Here is a 21,488-nt window from a genome sequence, read left to right as displayed (position 1 = left end):
ATTTAGATAGTGCTACATCCACCGCCACGACAACAACAATACCCGTCGTTGCGTCATCGTTAGCACCCGCTATAGGTGCTCCGTTATATGAATTCCCAAATTTTTCATGTACTTCACGTATGCAAAAATTGTCGGTTAACGCAACAACAAATAACATCACGCCATCGACCATAAACAGTTATGCACATTTTGCAACGTCGACTATCACGAGCAGCGCTGCCATGCTGCCAGGCCAGCAAGCCGCTGAAAACGGTGGTAGTTTTTTTTCGCTGCCGTCGTTAACTGCGAGCGCCGTCTTTGCGCCAACGTATTCGATAAAGGGCCAAACACACGCTACACTAGGTAATTCTGGCGTGCCGTTTACATCGTCGTCGATAATTTCGCCCCCTGTTTTTAATAATTATAACAGTATTGTTCATGGTCCTATGCCAACAAATGACTTAAACAATTTTTCATTTTTAAACAATTCTGCAACAGTACCACGGAAGTTGCAAGATTTACCCGAATTTAGCGGCGAGCCAGAAGACTGGCCAATTTTTTATACAGCCTATGTCCAATCGACTTCAATGTACAACTACACTAATCTGGAAAACAATCAACGGTTGCAGAAAGCTGTTAAAGGAGAAGCGCGGGAAGTGATTAAATCGCTTTTAATTCATCCAGACAATGCCAGCGCCGCCATAGAGCAACTCCGTTTTCGCTTTGGCCGACCCGAACAATTAATTCAGAGTCAGCTACGTCAAGCGAGGGATTTGCCTAATATTTCGGAGAATGCATTGTCCAAACTGGTACCCTTTGCCACTAAAGTGAGAAACCTAGCAACATTCTTACAGTCAGCGAATGGACAATAACACATCGCCAATCCTACGCTATTAGAGGAACTATTAGCTAAGCTTCCTATGAGTAAGAAACTGGAGTGGGCCAGAGTCGCCGCCTCAATACAGCCGTATCCGACAATTGTACATTTTAGCGCTTGGGTAAGTGAACTTGCTAATCTGATATGTACAGTGCAAGACATCGACAATAAAGATCAAAAGCGTCGTGCGGTGTTACATACATCCGAAAAACAGTGTCCAGGTTATGCAGGTGTAACTCCCGTTAAGTGTCCATTAAGCCAGGAGCAACATAAACTGCAAGATTGCCGTCGTTTTTTAAATGCTGCAGTGTCTAATAGATGGGAGTTCGCGAAGAAACATCGCGCTTGTTTTTCATGCTTGAACGTGGGCCATAACACGCGTAACTGTCGCCGTAAAAAGCTTTGTTTAGAAGAAGGATGCCAGCGTAGACACCACAGTTTATTGCACGAGGCCAATTCTATTACGCCGACCCTAAGTTTATTAAAGGAAGAACAAGGTGACGTACGAGGAAACGTGTTGAGCTGCGCAAACGTTAGCAGCACTAAACCCAAGCTGCTCTTTCGTGTGCTGCCGGTAACCTTGTATGGCGATAATAAGCGCATCGATACGTACGCCCTATTGGATGAAGGTTCTTCAATTACGATGTTAGACAGTGATTTGGCCAAGGAGTTGGGAATACGCGGCCGTCGACATTCGTTAGATATACAATGGTTTGGAGGAAGAACAGCCCAAGAGTCGACTGAGGTTTTCAATATTGAAATTAGCGGTGTTGGTAAAAATAAGCGCTACCTACTGCGCGACGTGTATGCCGTAGCTAATTTAGGTTTGCCCATGCAGAGTTTAAGTCATGATGATTTAAAGAGCAGTGACAAATCAATTTCGTCTCTGCCTCTCCAGCCATATTTTGATGCTGTGCCTCAACTTTTAATTGGAATCGATCATGCACACTTAGGCTTGCCGATTGACATAAAAGGGGTTAGTGAGCAAGGTCCGTACGCTTGCAACACTAAACTAGGGTGGGTAGTTTTTGGTCCAACCAGTCGTGCGTCGTTAGCAACCCGCTCTTGTCTTTTTTTACGTACCCAAGAAATGCAAGAAGAAGAAGACATGCGTCAACTTGTGTTCGACTATTTCAATATTGAAAGTCTTGGCGTTAGATCTTCGCCACCTGTCGAAAGCAATGATGACGTCAGAGCTAAGATGTTACTTGAAGGCACAACTAAACGAGTGGGAGGTCGATTTCAAACAGGGCTATTATGGAAGGACGACAGCATACAACTGCCCGATAATTATACGGCTGTTCTACATAGGCTTGAAGGGATTGAGAGAAAGATGAAACGCGACGAAACGTTCGCAACCGCGTACAAAGAGATCATCGATGGGTACCTAAGTAAAGGCTATGCTCGAAAGCTTCTTCTTCTTCTTAATTGGCGCGATAACCGCTTACGCGATTTTGGCCGAGTTTAACAAAGCGCGCCAGTCGTTTCTTTCTCGTGCTAACCGGCGCCAATTGGACACAACAAGTGAAGCCAAGTCCTTCTCCACCTGATCTTTCCAACGCAGAGGAGGCCTTCCTCTTCCTCTGCTACCACCAGCTGATACCGCATCGAATACTTTCAAAGCCGGAGCGTTTGTATCCATTCGGACGACATGACCCGGCCAACGTAGCCGCTGGATCTTTATTCGCTGCGCTATGTCTATGTCGTCGTAAAGCACATACAGCTCATCGTTCCATCGTCTGCGGTATTCGCCGTTGCCATGGTGCAAAGGTCTAAAAATCTTACGCAGAATCTTTCTCTCGAACACTCCAAGCGTCGCTTCATCGGATGTTGTCATCGTCCACGCTTCTGCGCCATACGTTAGGACGGGCATGATGAGAGCGTTGTAGAGTGTTAGGTTTGTTCGCCGAGAGAGGACTTTACTACTCAATTCCTACTTAGTCCAAAGTAGCACTTGTTGGCAAGAAAGATTCTACGTTGGATTTCAAGGCTGACATTGTTATCGGTGTTAATGCTGGTTCCTGAGTATACCAAGTCCTTTACAGCCTCGAAATTATACCTGTCAACAGTGACGTGAGTGCCGATACGCGAGTGCGCCGACTGTTTGTTTGAAGACAGGAGGCACCTCGTTTTGTCCTCTTTCACCACCAAACCCATTCGATTTGCCTCTTTATCCAGTTTGGAGAAGGCAGAACTCACAGCGCAGTTGTTAAGGCCGATGATGTCAATATCATCGGCATACGCCAACAATTGTACGCTCTTATAAAATATTGTGCCTGAGCGATTAAGTTCTGCGGCTCGTACGATGCTCTCCAACATCAGGTTAAAGAAGTCACACGACAGCGAGTCACCCTGTCTGAAACCTCGTTTGGTATCAAACGGCTCGGAGAGGTCCTTCCTAATTCTGACGGTGCTGCTGGTGTTGAGCAACGTCATCTTACACAGCCGTATTAGTTTTGCGGGGATACCAAATTCAGACATCGCGGCATACAGGTAACTCCTTTCCGTACTGTCGAATGCAGCTTTGAAGTCGACGAAAAGATGGTGTGTGTCGATTCTCCTTTCATGGGTCTTTTCCAAGATTTGGCGTATTGTGAATATTTGGTCGATGGTAGACTTTCCAGGTCTGAAGCCACACTGATAAGGTCCAATCAGTTGGTTGACGGTGGGCTTCAGCCTTTCACACAATACGCTCGCTAGGACCTTATAGGCGATATTTAGAAGACTAATCCCGCGGTAATTGGCACAAATTGCAGGATCGCCCTTCTTATGGATTGGGCAGAGCACACTTGAATTCCAATCGGCAGGCATGCTTTCATCCGACCATATTTTGCATAGGAGTTGATGCATGCACCTTACCAGCTCCTCGCCGCCATGTTTGAATAGCTCAGCCGGCAGTCCGTCGGCGCCCGCGGCTTTGTTGTTCTTTAGCCGTGATATTGCTATTCTTACCTCGTCATGGTCGGGTAACGGAACGACAATTCTGTCGTCACCGATTGGGGTATCGGGATCTTCACATTCTCTATGACATGCGCAGCTGTCCCCGTTTAACAGGTTCGAGAAGTGTTCCCTCCATAATTTAAGATTGCTCTGTACGTCAGTCACCAGATCGCCGTCTTTGTTCTTACAGGAAAACGCCCCTGTCTTAAAACCTTCTGTAAGCCGCCGAACTTTCTGGTAGAATTTTCGGGCGTTGTTCCTATTGGCCAGCATCTCAAGCTCCTCGCACTCACGTATTTCGGCCTCTCGTTTCTTCTGTCGGATAATACGTCTCTCTTCCTTTTTCAGGTCTCTGTAGCGATCCCACATGGCTCGCGTTGCGCCCGATCGCAGCGTGGCTCTATAGGCAGCATCCTTTCTTTCTGCGGCAGCATGACATTCCTCGTCGTACCAATTGTTTTTTCGGGCTCGCCGGAATCCGATTTCTTCTTCGGCGGCGGTACGTAGGGAGCGAGAAATGTTGCTCCATTGCTCGCGCATGCCGGTTTGTTGGGCAGTGCTCTCCGAGAGCAGGAGTGAGAGTCGAGTGGCGAATCTTCTGGCTGTCTGTTGTGATTGCAGCTTTTCGATGTCGAACATTCTTTGCGCAGGTAGATGTACGTTTTTTGCTGCACAGAGGCGGTTGCGCAGTTTGGCTGCAACAAGGTAATGATCCGAGTCGATGTTGGGTCCTCGGATCGTACGTACATCTAATACACTAGAAGCGTGTCTTCCATCTATCACAACATGATCGATCTGGTTTCGCGTTTTTCGATCAGGAGACAGCCAGGTAGCTTGGTGGATTTTTTTATGCTGGAATCTGGTGCTGCAGACTACCATGTTTCGGGCCCCGGCGAAGTCGATCAGCCTCTGTCCGTTACCGGATGTTTCGTTGTGCAGGCTGAATTTTCCGACTGTGGGACCAAAAATTCCCTCCTTGCCCACCCTGGCGTGGAAGTCGCCAAGCACGATTTTTATGTCGTGGCGGGGGCAGCGCTTATAGGAACGTTCCAGGCGCTCATAGAAGGAATCTTTGGTCTCATCGTCTTTCTCTTCCGTCGGGGCGTGGGCGCAAATTAGCGATATGTTGAAAAACCGGGCTTTGATGCGGATTGTTGCGAGACGCTCGTCCACCGGAGTGAACGACAGTACTTGGCGACGAAGTCTCTCTCCCACAACAAATCCGACACCGAATTTGTGCTCCTTTACATGGCAGCTGTAGTAGACGTCGCAAGGTCCTATGTTTTTCTTACCTTGCCCCGTCCATCGCATCTCTTTTTAATTTAAGTGGCGGGTCCCAAACCCAGCGCACAACCAGCTATCCTGGAATGTTTCGCCTTCTCACGTTAGCTCACTCCCGAACGGGTGTTCGGAAGCTACCCAGAGGATACGTGGGCTAATCCCGGCCGTTGTGGGCTGCTTGAACCATATGTAGAAGAATCGTCCTGGCCACTCCCAAGTGAATGGCGATCAGTAACTTTCCCCACTTGCGTGGACTTCTACACATGGAACCATCCTCCACACATGGAACCATCCTCCTAAGCTCGAAAGCTTACGCCCAAGAAATCGAGTATGACTTCATCCAGGAAATGGTACCTCCCACACTTCGGTGTCGTCAACCCAAATAAACCTCAAAAATTACGCTTTGTTTTTGACGCAGCGTCTCGATTTGAAGGGGTATCTCTGAACTCCAAGTTATTGAAGGGACCACAGCTCTACATATCACTACCTTCGATTTTATTTAATTTTAGAACACGTGCAGTTGCAGTTTGCGGAGATATTAAAGAGATGTTCCACCAGGTAGCTATACAGTCAGTAGACAGGTGTGCACAGCGTTTTCTTTGGCGTGATGGCGAAAATACTAAGCCACCTGAGGAGTACGAGATGCGAGTGATGATTTTCGGCGCCGCGTGCTCGCCTTGCTCGGCGCAATATGTCATGAGGCTGAACGCCAAGGAGCACCACGAAAGTCATCCTCGTGCAATTAAAGCTATTTTTGATCATCATTATATTGATGATTTTGTTGACAGTTTTGATGGAATTGAAGAGGCCGTAGATATCTCAAAGCAGGTTCGTGACATTCACAGCGATGGTGGATTCGAGTTACGTGGATTCGTATCGAACTCAGAGAAGGTAGTTAAAGAATTAAATGGTAGTACGGCAACGAAACAGATCGCAGTCGGTGAGAGCACAGAGAAGGTTCTTGGGTTATATTGGGAGTCAGCAACTGATAATTTTAAATTCAACCTGAAGTTCCATCGCATTGAACAAGCAGTAATCACAGGCGAAAGGAGTCCCACAAAAAGGGAACTTCTTAGTATTATTATGTCAATATTCGACCCGTTGGGATTTTTAAGTCACTTTACTGTTGCAGCCAAATCTCTTATGAGTGAAGTATGGCGGCGTGATGCCCGTTGGGATGAGCCCATCCCAAATGATGTGAATATAATGTGGGAAAGGTGGCGCCAGCAGATGCGCAAAGTAGCGGGATTTCGTGTGCCGCGATTCTACTTCCCACATGGTGCGCCTTCGGATTTGGAGCTGCATGTGTTTGTTGACGCTAGCGAAGAGGCCTTCGCTGCTGTCGCTTACTGGAGGTCAAGAAAGTCGACTGGTGAAGTTGGTGTTACGTTAGTTTGTGCGAAGACGAAGTGCGCTCCACTGAAGGCCGTAACCATTCCACGCCTGGAATTGCAAGCAGCCGTCCTGGGTGTACGTTTACGGAAATTGATATTGGAAAATCACCAAATACGCCCTGAACGATGCTTCTTATGGAGCGACTCCAGAACTATCTTGAAGTGGATTGGAAGCGAACATCGATGCTACAAACCGTATGTGGCGCACCGCGTTGCAGAGATTTTAGATGGGAGTGAAGTTCGCGAATGGCGATGGGTGCCAACGAAAGACAATGCAGCCGATGATGCGACAAGAAGCCATGGGAGTGTTGATTTCTCACTAAAATCTCGCTGGCTACAGGGACCGAATTTTCTGAGACGCGATGAAGAGACGTGGCCTGCTGAAGAAAACATAAGCAAGATCTCTGTGGAAGCAGATGAAGAGCTCCGTTCTAAATTTTCTTTAATTGCCAACAACTATATTTTTATAGATTACAATCGTTTCTCAAATTTACTTAGATTAAAAAGAGCAGTAGCGTGGGTGCTTCGATTCATAAACCGCTGCCGTAAACGGGAGCTAAAATATCTGGAATATGGACTTACTGCTGTTGAATTGGAAGCCGCGGAGCACCTATTATGCCTACGCGTTCAATCAAAATCATTTACTTCAGAACGCAACAGTATCGAAATTGGTAAAGCCATTCCAAATGACAGCGTATTAAAGCAACTTTCGCCATATCTGGACGACAGGGGGCTACTTCGTGTACAAGGGCGCATAGATGCAGCTAGCTTCTTACCGTATAACATCAGAAGACCGATCATACTGCCGTATGGACATATATTTACGCATCTGGTCGTTAATTATCACCATTGCACAATGAAGCACCGGAATCACGAGGCGACTATAAGCAATATACGTCAGAAATACTGGATTCCCCGAATAAGGCAAATGCTACGACGTGTAATAGCCGGATGTAAATATTGTCAAGTCAGGAAGACAGAACCTCACGCGCCTATGATGGGTCCTCTACCAGAGGATCGTTTGAAGCCCTATGTACGACCATTTACTTACACGGGACTGGACTATTTTGGGCCTATTTCGGTTACTATCGGGCGGCGAACTGAAAAGCGTTGGGTCGCGTTGTTTACGTGCCTCACCGTGCGCGCAATCCACCTGGAAATCGCCCACGACTTATCAACGGATTCCTGTATAATAGTTATGCGCAAATTCATGAATCGGAGAGGGGTTCCAACACGTCTACGATCTGACAATGGGAAAAACTTCATCGGGGCCAACGAAGAAGCGAAACGTTTTCCTGATGTTTTTGACACTGAGCGAATACAAAATGAATTGTCAACCAAGGGAGTTGAATGGTTCTTCAACTGCCCCGCCAATCCATCTGAAGGAAGAATTTGGGAAAGAATGGTGCAGAGCGTTAAAAGGGTTCTTCGACATTCATTAAAAGAAAAAGCGCCACGTGAGCATGTCTTACAAAGCTTTCTGATAGAAGCGGAAAACATAGTAAACTCACGTCCATTGACGCATCTGCCCATCTCTCCCGACGAAGACCATTAACGCCTAACCACTTCCTGATTGGCGTGGGTAATATCCCTAAAACTCCAACGGCCAACTCTCCTCGTGAAAAGATACCTTTACTACGCAAGCAATGGCTCATTGCACGAAACCTAAGAGATGCATTTTGGAAGCGATGGGTACTGGAGTATCTACCAACGCTAACCCGAAGAGTTAAGTGGTGTGAACGAACCGCGCCTCTTAAAGAGGGTGATGTAGTATTTATTTGCGATCCGAATGTGCCAAGGATTCAGTGGCGACGTGGTATTGTTGAGCGTGTGTACACTGGCGCAGATGGTGTGGCTCGGCGTGCGGACGTGCGTACGGTTGGTGGACTTCTGCAACGAGCGGTATCTAAATTGGCAGTCCTGGATCTGGAAAGTGGTGAAGCTGATCGCTCCACGGGGGTGGGGGTGTTGACAAATGATATTTAAAATTTGTAATGAGTAGAATTACAACCCTGCTTGTGAACCAAAGTTGCGCACTCATTCTTCTTCGTTCTATTCTATTTTTCATTTGCATAGGATCAGTCGAGGAAGAAGGGGTGCAAAACTGCGGTAAGTTTCTACAATATATTTTATTAAAATTCAGAATGTACAATATTGAATTAAATTTCAGAATAAACCATCCTTTGCCATTGAGTTAGTAGCAAACCCTTTCATCAGCGCCGAGTCGTAGTCGCGACAGGTATTTTTTTTTAGAGGTTAGGTTTTCAAGATGAAATAAAACGTATATAATTTAATGTTATGGCCAAGAATTTGGCTTTATTATAAAGACAAGGGTTTGCCATTATGTTTTAAAAATGATTTCGGGCAAGTGGCCGCCGCGGCTGGCTCGAATAAATTCCAGCCGAGAGGCCCAATTTTCGACCACTTTTTGCAGCAATTGGGGCCGTATGTCAGCAATAACGCACCGAATATTCTCTTCCAAGACGTCAATCGTCTCGGGCTTATCTGCGTAGACAAGCGACTTCACATAGCCCCACAAGAAATAGTCCAGCGGTGTTATATCGCACGATCTTGGAGACCACGCCACAGGTCCACGGCGCGAGATAATGCGCTCACCAAAAGTTTCCTTCAATAAATCGATTGTTGCGTTGGCTGTATGGCATGTAGCGCCGTCTTGTTGGAACCAAAGGTCGTCCACATCAACATCGTCCAATTCAGGCACGAAAAAGTCATTAATCATGGCTCTATAGCGCTCTCCATTGACTGTAACATTATGGCCGGCTTCATTTTTAAAGAAATATGGACCAATGATTCCCTCTGCCCATAGAGCACACCAAACAGTGACTTTTTGAGGATGTAACGGCGTCTCAGCAATGGCTTGGGGATTATGTTCACTCCAAATGCGACAATTTTGCTTATTGACATACCCATTCAACCAAAAGTGAGCTTCATCGCAGAACAAAATTTTCTTGTGAAAATCGGGATCGGTGGCCATCTCGTTTAGGGCCCATTCACCGAACGTGCGACGCGCTTGATGGTCGTTCGGCTTCAATTCTTGCACGAGTTGGATTTTGTAAGCCCGCAAACCAAGATCCTTCCGCAAAATCTTCCATAAAGTGGATGGGCACATCTCCAATTGCTGCGCGCGATGGCGGATGGACTCATTCGGGTCTTCTTCGATACCCTGCTCCACAGCAGCAATAGCGTCTTCGGTGCGCACTGTACGACGTCTCTGAGGATACGTATTATCCACTAGAGCAAACGTGGTGCGAAACCGATCCATGGTTAATCGAATTAGTGACTCTAATGGACGATTATGTCGACCGAATATTGGACGCAGCGTGCGATGCGTCGCGCGAACCGAACCATTATTTTCGTAATAAATTTGCACGATTTGCAAACGTTGTTCAGGTGTAAGTCTATTCATTATGAAATGGCAAACCAAACTGAGCATAAATCAAGTGACAGCTGTCAAAAAGACCATCTACGAAAAAAGTAGTGCCAACTTGAAAACCTAACCTCTAAAAAAACACCCTTTATTAATAAAAAACTAAAAAAAAGTGAAAGCAATGTGTACGTTAAAACGTACATGTGCAATTGTATATGCTCCTATACCTGCTTTCATTTTTCTTTAACAGTACTATAAGTCAAAATAGTGTCACATATTTTGCATTGTAATTACGCGGTGCACATACTATGGGTGGGCCATGTAAAATTTGCTTTTTGAATCGGCTATAAAAAAAAACTAATCAATATTTTTTGAAACTTTTGTTTTATTTTGAAGATTGAACATCGTCATTTATGAATGAAAAATAATATCGTTCAAATTACTGCCACGACTGGCTTTACAGTAGGCCATTCGATCAACCCAATTTTTAAGCACTTTTTCGATTGTTTGGGCTCCAATTTCATGATTGGCAACTTCGTTTTCGTGTTTTAAAGCATCAATCGCCTCTGGATGGTTCGCATTGCATTTGTCCTTAACGGCTCCCCACAAAAAATAGTCCAACGGAATTTAATCACAGCTCCGAAGCGGCCAATTGATATCGGAATTTCGGCTGATTATTCAGTTTTCAAACACGGTAGCCAAAAGTTCGAGTGTAACTTTGACAGTGTGACAAGTTGCACCGTCCTGTTGAAACCAAATGTCGTCCATGTCATCCTCTTCAATTTTTGGAAACAACTCGTTGAGCATGTCATGGTAACGCTCGCCATTTACTGTAACCGCGGCTCCTCGCTCATTTTCGAAAAAAAATGGCCCGATGATGCCGCCAGACCAAAAACCGTACCAAACAGTGACTCGTTGTGGATGCATTTGCTTCTCTACAGTAACGTGTGGATTTTCTGAGCCCCAAATCCGAATTTTGATTATAAATTTTCTGGTACTACTCCATCTACAAAGAGTACTGAAATTTTTCTTGACTAGTACTCTGAGCTACTAGCAACAACGAAACGTATCTTAGAGCGGAGTAATACAATTCATCACGCGTTTTGCGCTACCTGCTCCACTACTCAGAGTAGTAGCGAGAGTAGAGCAATGTTTTCGGTAATGTTGCTGTTAGGAAGTAGTTAATGCAAACCTTTCTTGTTCATGCGAAACATATTTAAATACAATTATAGTATATGCTTACTTATTATCTTGTTAATGTTTATTATTCTTGTTCATGTTAAACATATTCAATATACTTTCAATTTGTATAATTTAATTTTTGATGGTGAGTTACAAAAATTCCAATCTGTTGTAGGAATGGGGAGCAAGCAATCGAAGTAAGGAAAAGTACCGTAAAATGATTGGTCCGTTTGGTCGATACGTGTATAAAATATAAAATAACTTTGCTTGTTTTGAATTTATTCGCATTCGAATTGGAATTTATTTATAATAGGATTTGAAGCATATATTTCATCGTGTAAGTCGTTTATACACTGTCATGATTAAAATACTAAATAATAAGAATATTTTCAGATCTCTCAAGAGTTATAGATTTTATATATTGTATATACTCAAGACAATACATTTTTTGGCGCTCGAGGTTACTGTCGGTCCAGTTTTTTACCGTTCATAAGTAGAACACCAGAATCTACAGTAAAATTATTTTACTTTTTTGGTACATTAGACTCATTTGTGTAATATGGATCAGGTAAAGGTACTTGCTGAGATTCAAACGCGTTTGCTGTGCGAGCTGATGAAGCTTAAGGAAAGGGCACATGACCTGCGTCCGGAAACGCTGTCTCATGGGTATATGAATAAGGACTATTAGTGAAACTATTCAACTTTTTAACGAAAACCATGATGAAATAATTAGGTCAAGTAGCGGTTCTTCTGAAATCTGGATGGAGATTCATTTAAAGGTGTTGAAGATAATTCAATTGTTTTTGGTTGAATTACTAATTTGATTGAAGTCACTACTAACTCAAAAAGTTTGCAACGATGACCGTACTCTGTAACACCTCTCCCTGTGGTCTGCTCTTAGAAAGGTGGGCTACCTGTCAACTCAGCGTGCGTTAGTCATGAACTCAGACGTGCAACGTTGTGATATGCTTCTGGCCATGCGTGAATAAGATATGTTCAAGAGAGCTCCTAAGGTTATGCGAGACTTTATATCAGTTCCTGTCCCATTTTCAGAAGCAGAAAATCACATCAGCATCTACTACTCAGTTGCCTTACGTTCGCGAGACTAAGCTTTAAGCATATTGACTTTAATCGTTTATACGCGACTGAAGCGGTTATTACAACAGTTCAGTGTTTCACAGAAAATTGTATGGGAAAGCAGCAAATGCAACCCCAGAGGTCTCAAGTTACTGGATTTTATCCTGTCATCTGATTTGGTCATTAAAAACAATGGTAACGAACCAAAACGAAGAGAAGAGGTGATTGATTTAACACTTACCAATAGGTCAGTTGGAAATTAAACCAACCGATGGCGAATTTTGGAAGAGGACTCTCCTTCTGATCTTCGTCTTATCGAATTCCGACTGCGAATTGATGCAATATCAATACCTTCTGGTAGGAATCCTCGAAATGTGGACTGGGGCAGAACCCTATTGGGCTCAGAATCCAGTATTCGTTGTGGTAGCATGAAGTCGTGAAATGCCCGTTTTGACTACTTTTAGTCAACTTTCTGGGGTGGTTCAGCCGCTCATTCTGAGTCAGACGCTGACCCAACAGCCGCTTACTATAAGACAGTCGCTGATGGGATTTTACAACTACATAAGTGCTTACACCTAGCATTTTCTATGTTGAAACCCACCTCCAAGCAGGTGCCAGGTAGTTCAACGCCTCAATGACAATAGTGTTCCCATCGCCACCAAACCGTTGCTATACCTGTTTTGCTCAGCCCATTGGCGTTGAGTTAATGCTCAAGATCAATAGGCCGAAATCTGGATTTTAGTCGACTCTAACGACAGGCATACCTTCTTTTTCTTTTTAATTGGCGCGATAACCGCTTACGCGATTTTGGCCGAGCTTAACAAAGCGCGCCAGTCGTTTCTTTCTCGTGCTAACCGGCGCCAATTGGACACACCAAGTGAAGCCAAGTCCCTCTCCACCTGATCTTTCCAACGCAGAGGAGGCCGCCCTCTTCCTCTGCTACCACCAGCTGATACCGCATCGAATACTTTCAAAGCCGGAGCGTTTGTATCCATTCGGACGACATGACCCGGCCAACGTAGCCGCTGGATCTTTATTCGCTGCGCTATGTCTATGTCGTCGTAAAGCACATACAGCTCATCGTTCCATCGTCTGCGGTATTCGCCGTTGCCATGGTGCAAAGGTCTAAAAATCTTACGCAGAATCTTTCTCTCGAACACTCCAAGCGTCGCTTCATCGGATGTTGTCATCGTCCACGCTTCTGCGCCATACGTTAGGACGGGCATGATGAGAGCGTTGTAGAGTGTTAGGTTTGTTCGCCGAGAGAGGACTTTACTACTCAATTCCTACTTAGTCCAAAGTAGCACTTGTTGGCAAGAAAGATTCTACGTTGGATTTCAAGGCTGACATTGTTATCGGTGTTAATGCTGGTTCCTGAGTATACCAAGTCCTTTACAGCCTCGAAATTATACCTGTCAACAGTGACGTGGGTGCCGATACGCGAGTGCTGCGACTGTTTGTTTGATGACAGGAGGCACCTCGTTTTGTCCTCTTTCACCACCAAACCCATTCGCTTTGCCTCCTTATCCAGTTTGGAGAAGGCAGAACTAATAGCGCGGTTGTTAAGGCCGATGATGTCAATATGGTCGGCATACGCCAACAATTGTACGCTCTTATAAAATATTGTGCCTGAGCGATTAAGTTCTGCGGCTCGTACGATGCTCTCCAACATCAGGTTAAAGAAGTCATACGACAGCGAGTTACCCTGTCTGAAACCTCGTTTGGTATCAAACGGCTCGGAGAGGTCCTTCCCAATTCTGACGGCGCTGCTGGTGTTGAGCAACGTCATCTTACATAGCCGTATTAGTTTTGCGGGGATACCAAATTCAGACATCGCGGCATACAGGTAGCTCCTTTCCGTACTGTCGAATGCAGCTTTGAAGTCGACGAAAAGATGGTGTGTGTCGATTCTCCTTTCATGGGTTTTTTCCAAGATTTGGCGTATTGTGAATATTTGGTCGATGGTAGACTTTCCAGGTCTGAAGCCACACTGATAAGGTCCAATCAGTTGGTGGACGGTGGGCTTCAGCCTTTCACACAATACGCTCGCTAGAACCTTATATAGGCGATATTTAGAAGACTAATCCCGCGGTAATTGGCACAAATTGCAGGATCGCCCTTCTTATGGATTGAGCAGAGCACACTTAAATTCCAATCGGCAGGCATGCTTTCATCCGACCATATTTTGCATAGAAGCTGATGCATGCACCTTACCAGCTCCTCACCGCCATGTTTGAATAGCTCACCCGGCAGTCCGTCGGCGCCCGCGGCTTTGTTGTTCTTTAGCCGCGTTATTGCTATTCTCACCTCGTAATGATCGGGTAGCGGAACGACAATTCCGTCGTCAACGATTGGGGTATCGGGATCTTCACTTTCTCGGTGACATGCGCAGCTGTCACTGTTTAATAAGTTCGAGAAGTGTTCCCTCCATAATTTAAGATAACTCTGTACGTCAGTCACCAGTTCGCCGTCTTTGTTCTTACAGGAAAATGCCCCGGTCTTAAAACCTTTTGTAAGCCGCCGAACTTTCTGGTAGAATTTTCGGGCGTTTTTCCTGTTGGCCAGCATCTCAAGCTCTTCGCACTCACGTATTTCGGCCTCTCGTTTCTTCTTTCTCTCTGTAGCAATCCCACATGGCTCGCGTTGCGCCCGATCGCAGCGTTGCTCTATAGGCGGCATCCTTTCTTTCTGCGGCAGCATGACATTCCTCGTCGTACCAATTGTTTTTTCGGGCTCGCCGGAATCCGATTTCTTCTTCTGTTGCTCCATTGTTCGTGGATGCTGGTTTGTTGGGCAGTACTCTCTGAGAGCAGGAGTGAGTGTCGAGTGGCGCATCTTCTGGCTGTCTGTTGTGATTGCAGCTTTTCGATGTCGAACATTCTTTGCGCAGGTAGATGTACGTTTTTTGCTGCACAGAGGCGTGTGCGCAGTTTGGCTGCAACAAGGTAGTGATCCGAGTCGATGTTGGGTCCTCGGATCGTACGTACATCTAATACACTAGAAGCGTGTCTTCCATCTATCACAACATGATCGATCTGGTTTCGCGTTTTTCGATCAGGAGACAGCCAGGTAGCTTGGTGGATTTTTTTATGCTGGAATCTGGTGCTGCAGACTACCATGTTTCGGGCCCCGGCGAAGTCGATCAGCCTCTGTCCGTTACCGGATGTTTCGTTGTGCAGGCTGAATTTTCCGACTGTGGGACCAAAAATTCCCTCCTTGCCCACCCTGGCGTGGAAGTCGCCAAGCACGATTTTTATGTCGTGGCGGGGGCAGCGCTCATAGGACCGTTCCAAGCGCTCATAGAAGGAATCTTTAGTCTCATCGTCTTTCTCTTCCGTCGGGGCGTGGGCGCAAATTAGCGATATGTTAAAAAAACGCGCTTTGATGCGGATTGTGGCGAGACGCTCGTCCACCGGAGTGAACGACAGTACTTGGCGACGAAGTCTCTCTCCCACAACAAATCCGACACCGAATTTGCGCTCCTTTACATGGCAGCTGTAGTAGACGTCGCAAGGTCCTATGGTTTTCTTACCTTGCCCCGTCCATCGCATCTCTTGGATGGCAGTGATGTCAGAATTTACTCTCACGAGGACATCAACCAGCCGGGCAGAGGCACCTTCCCCATTAAGGGACCGGACATTCCAGGTGCATGCCCTCAAATCATATTCCTTATTTCGTTTGCAGGGGTCGTCATCAGTATAGGGAGGTCTCATCCGAGGCTTTTTCAAACTTTTCATTGGGGGGGATTTTTAAGTGGCGGGTCCCAAACCCAACGCACCAACCAGCTATCCTGGAATGTTTCGCCTTCTCACGTTAGCTCACTCCCGAACGGGTGTTCGGAAGCTACCCAGAGGATACGTGGGCTAATCCCGGCCGTTGTGAGCTGCTTGAACCATATGCAGAAGAATCGTCCTGGCCATTCCCAAGTGAATGGCGATCAGTAACTTTCCCCACTTGCGTGGACTTCTACACATGGAACCATCCTTGTGCATATTAGACTATGAAAATTGCACCAAAGTATATGTATGTATGCATGTTTATATATGTACATATATTGGTATACAACATATCTTATAAGGTATGTGGTAAATATTACCATACATTTTTTCCTTCATATATAATAATAAAAACATTAAAACAACAGGTATTATTAACAACGAGTCGTCACTAATTATAAATCCGGTAAGGATGATGATGATACACTTGGTTTTATTTTAAATTCTTCAAGTAAATCCAATTAATAATAATCAATAAGAAGGCATATGCAAATACAAATATGTAAATTTATATATGTACATATGCGCATATACATACATACATACATACGCTCACTTAAGTAGGAGAGAGCAAGATGTCGAACGTTGCCGAAAGTTGTCTTTCGTTCCCGCTTTCGCTTGCAGTTCATGCAAAGTAACGACCATGAGCAAGGTAACGACGAATGAGCAAGGTAACGACGAATGAGTAAGGTAACGACCATCGAGCAAGGTAACGATACATTTTTTCGTGCGTGAAGCCGGCTAAATCGAATTATAAGACGTTATCACGTCAAAAAAAACAATTCAAAAGACTTAACATAGTTAAAAAATTCATTAAAATAAAGTTTACTATTTAGGTTTGCAACATTTTATAAAACAACATTAATATTTAAGAATATTGAAATTTTTTAAATTTGACTTGGGTAAAAGCTTTGCCAATTCTATTTTCCCTATATCAAAAGAAACGGCATACCACTCCATGAGCATTTTGTCAACAGACTCGTTACCATAGACCAAAACCATCAGTTCCTTTTTCAGTTGCAGGAACACTCTTTTATGTATTCTTCCGTTAACGCAGAGGCCTTTTTCCATAAAAATATAGGAGCTGTTTTAATATTACACGCGTCTCACGAGGGAGTATATGGGGCAGTTCCATAGGTTTTTCACTCCGTCTTTCGACGCTTCGTTTAAATTTATGCCCTTTATAAACAGATTCCGGCACCTTATACTTTCGGAGAGTATGCGATCCCTTTTTTAGCAATTCTGTCCTCTTTCAGTTGTCTGTCATCTTCCTTGAGTAATTTGTTGTTTTGTTCCAACGCCGCATTTTTTTTAGATATTCTCTATTTGCACTTTAAGTCGATTTATGTCACTTTTTGTCGACAAATTTTTGATTTTGGGCAAAATATTGATCTAATAGCCTATACGATAACGTTTAATGCAGAGTCCGAACAAGTATCTATTTTTTGCGTTTAGCGCTGTGCATGGCAGCAACAGCAGGACTTTTAGTTGGCGTTCGGCATATTTTGTGCAACAATAAAAATACTAAATTGACAAAAACCGTAACAAAAACAGTAAGACGGCGACACTGAATACGAATTAGCTCCTGGAGACGCTCAAGCAGGCATGTCCTGCAGCTTATATGTGTGCGTGTCGCGTGACACACGAACTTGTTTCGTGTCACACATACTTGTTGTCGGCTTTCGCATGATGAACATCAAAAATTTTAGATATTAGCGTCAAGCACCCGACACGCACACATATAAGCTGCAGGACAAGAATGCTTGAGCGTCACCAGGAGCTAAATATCAGTTTCCCCAATTTTCTCGTACGAACTTGAAAGTTTTAAATGGAAATAAGTAATTAATAGGTGCACCTAATTCTTAAAGACACAGCAAGTAAGCAGCAGATAGTCAGCAAAACAGTGTAAGTGAAGTTCTGTCATTTGGGATTCCATGGAAAAAGGTATGTTTTGCGCCACCGAGCAAGTTCCAGCAAGATTCACTTTACACACAAAGTTCTATAAAGGACTTATTAAGTTTTCAAGGAAAATGTTAGTAATCAGTTAGCTTTCTAAGAAACAAAAAACTATAGAGAGGATATTTCCTTAGCATAGAGTGGACAATTTCTGACGAATCGATAAGTGTATTGATAATTGCAAAGAAATTCTGCAATTTACAACTCTGCATAACTAACCAAACTATGTGAAAACAACTCCGCACAACTAAATAACTAAATTTTTGAAAATCGGATAAAAAATAACCAAGTTAACTAAAAAATTATTCTTCGGTTTTTAGAAGGATAAAAGTTTTTAAACAATTTTAAAACATTTTATGAAACGTAAATCCCGTTGACATGAGCTTTAAATACAGGGGAGGACTTTTGACATTTTTTTTCCGACCCAGTTTATTGTGCATATAAGATAAAATACAATAATATATTACCATATCAGCCATTATATTAGTCCTTAAACGATAGCTACTTTCGCCTTTCTCATACAATTTATTATGCTGCCGCACAATATTGACGTTTTGTTCGAAGGCCTCTTTACTCCGATACTCATCAAATGCATGCATGTAACTCTTATTGAAGGCATTCTAAAACAAATAAAAAAGTATTTATATTAAATACGTGCATACATATATTTTATAGTAAATATTTATGTATATACATTTTATACAATAATTTGAATTCACCTTGAACTCATGAAATGAAGAGTATTCAAGAACTGCTGAACTTACTGCAATACAAACGGCGGTCCAAACAAAACATATGACCATTTCAATAAGAACTGTTAATGGACACTGCCCTCAATTTGCCTGGCTCAGAGAAAAGCGCATATACGACTTGAGTCAAGGTACGTTGGGTATAATACGCCGATTCAGCAAATCGTGTTTTGAACTGATATTTATAAAGATGTTCACATCCATATTAGGGTGGTTGTTATTTTTCATTAAAAAAATTTTCTCTCACATGTGTTGCTAAAATTACAGACAAATTGTGTAATGAATAAAATATGTGTAAGAATAAAATGCTACGTAAAAGTACAAATTGTTTTCGAATTATAGGCAATTTGCCAAAGTGTAAAAGTGTAAAAAGTGTGAAAGCACTTTTTAAATATGTAAACATACAAACATAGGTATTAAATATAAAAATCAGTACAATATCAGAAAATCAGCAGATTTGGCATACAAACTTCGGGTTCTTAAAAATCAGTAAATAAATTTTCAGGAAGTATTTAAAAATAAATAATGGTCACGTAGACTTTTGTTTTGCCGGGTGTATTTATTGCTACAAAAGTCACTAAACCCAATTCACATTTTGGATGCAAGTGGAGCCGTTTCTACACATATACATACCCTCTGACTACGCCACAAGTCAATTTACATAAAACGTCATGTTTTATTACACCCAGAGAAAAAAATAATTGAATTCAGATTGTAACAACAACGGATAAATCTGTTAAATTAGCCAATTTTCTTCTGTTGGCAAGAGGTTTAACAGTTAACTGTAGAATTTTCAAATGGTCTGTCAAATTAATTGACAGTCAAAATTATTATTTTTTTTATTAAAATTAAAAAAAGTTTTTAAATATGTTTTTGTAGATCGTTTATTTCATATAATCTTTCTATATATAATTGAATGTTTGTCTGTATGTCATCGATGACCTCAAAAACTACAGGACCGATTATTATAAAAATTGGTATATATTATATATGCAATTTTCCACGGAGAAGGTTTGTAGAATATGCTCCTTGATGCCACTCTGGCGCTGCAGAGTAGCAACTTCTGCCCCGTTCAACCGATTGTTATAAAAATTAGTATGACCATGTATTTTTACACAGAGGAAACGAATATGACATGTTCATAGATGTAACTCGCCACCAGGTGATTGAAGACATATGTTTGACAATCGCTAACAAGGCACTGGTGTAACTAGGAACGCCTGCTTCAAACCGACCTGCAAACAACCTTTTCGATTGTGATTCGCAACGAGAAACACACTATGATTCTGACGAACTGCGGACATTCGTTAGAACAAATCTTCCGCAGCTGATTCCAGAATTATGGGTGCAATCACAGAACAAAGTGGTGGACTGTTTTTCAAAGATGTGCCCGGTGGTACAGGCAAGATTTTTCTTCTTTCACTAATTTTGTCAACCATACGATCACAAAATAATATTGCACTGGATATTGCATCACTTGGAACTGTGGCACCACTTTTGGATGGTGGCCGAACAGCACATTCAGCATTAAATTTGCAAAACACTGAGGCATCAACATACAACATCAGTAAAAACTCTGTATTGAGAAAAGTACTCCAAACGTGTCAAACTACCATATGGGACGAATGTACAATGTCTCACAGAAAGCATTGGAAGGGGAAATGAATGAATCTACACAATTTATCACCCTGCCAGCAAACTTCTGTAAGATCACATTGCACAAAACTACAAAAACCATCAGTGGCTCAGTACGCGTGCTATATTATCAGCCAAAAACATCGATGTCAATACCATGAACTTCAAGATTCAGCATGGAATACCCAGTGAACCGACAACATATAAGTCCATCGATACTGTGGAGAATCAAGACGATGTTTTCAACTATCCAACTGAATTCTTGAATTCGCTTGATTTGCCGGGCATGCCGCCACACGTTCTTACAGTGAAAATTGGCGTACCCATCATTCTTCTTCGAAACATAAATCCACCACGACTTTGCAACGGAACCAGACTCTCAGTGAAGAAAATGATGAACAATGTTATCGAGGCAACAATTTTGACTGGAAAATTCAAAGGTGAAGACGTACTGTTGCCCAGTATCCCAATGATCCCGAAAGATATGCCATTCGAATTCAAACGTCTACAGTTCCCGGTGCGACTCGCTTTCGCAATGACTATTAACAAAGCACAAGGACAATCGTTACAAGTGTGTGGATTAAATTTGGACAGCTCTATGTGGCTTGCTCACGTGTCGGAAAACCTTCTGATTTATTCGCCTACGCACCAGATGGAAAAACAAGAAATATTGTGTATTCCACAGCACTTCAATAAACATCGAGTTGAAACTAAACTTTTTAATGTCACAATTTTTTGAAATACTATAAACAAACTCAATAAAATGGTTTACAATTAATTGAATATTTGTGGACTGATTGTTAGCGTAGCAACGCGCGGCGGGTACAGCTAGTTTAATGAATACAATTTACTATGAACTTTTTATTTATAAACTTTTTCCAAAAAAAAAAAAACTGGTAAAATTTTATTTGTTTGCATCATTACGAATTTTCGTAGTTAATTAAGTTCCAAATATAATTACTTTGAAAATGGTATAAGCCCACTTTCCTCAAAGACGCACTACTATGTAGTTCAAAAATGTGCTATATAATTTCTTTAGTGCAGTTTTATATATGTTGCCAACATTGTAAATGACATAGACATTTTTATGGTTTCCCGGAACATTGGCGTTTCCCAGTTTATTATAGAATATAAAGATATCCAGGGGTGACCAAGAAATTGTTTCTTGTTGCTTGAAGTGTTTAAAAAATGTAACCCCGCATCAATATGTAATAGCCTACAGCGATATGTGCACAGGACAAAAAAGAAATTTTA

At 42.9% G+C, this 21,488-nt stretch overlaps 1 protein-coding gene across 3 annotated transcripts in view; it reads right to left on the bottom strand.

Moving 5' to 3' along the window:
* LOC128869668 (procathepsin L-like) overlaps positions 1-18,944 on the bottom strand; it is a 28,332-nt gene extending 9,388 nt beyond the window's left edge. The window contains exons 1-2 of one of the 3 annotated variants that reach the window (XM_054112252.1): positions 18,615-18,944; positions 18,318-18,470 (exon numbers count right to left, since the gene is read on the bottom strand). In XM_054112252.1, coding sequence (XP_053968227.1) covers positions 18,318-18,470; positions 18,615-18,653 — 192 coding nt within the window. In that variant the 5' untranslated portion in view covers positions 18,654-18,944. Of the gene's footprint in view, positions 1-18,317; positions 18,471-18,569 lie in introns of all 3 variants that reach the window. The other 2 variants (XM_054112250.1, XM_054112251.1) reach the window with 2 other exon arrangements.
* Positions 18,945-21,488: the final 2,544 nt, after the last annotated feature.

The sequence above is a fragment of the Anastrepha ludens genome, chromosome X, assembly GCF_028408465.1.
Source record: "Anastrepha ludens isolate Willacy chromosome X, idAnaLude1.1, whole genome shotgun sequence".
NCBI classification, from domain to species: Eukaryota; Metazoa; Arthropoda; class Insecta; order Diptera; family Tephritidae; genus Anastrepha; species Anastrepha ludens.
The sequence above is the reverse complement of the archived record's forward strand: the minus strand, read 5'-3'. Positions and strand labels throughout refer to the sequence as shown.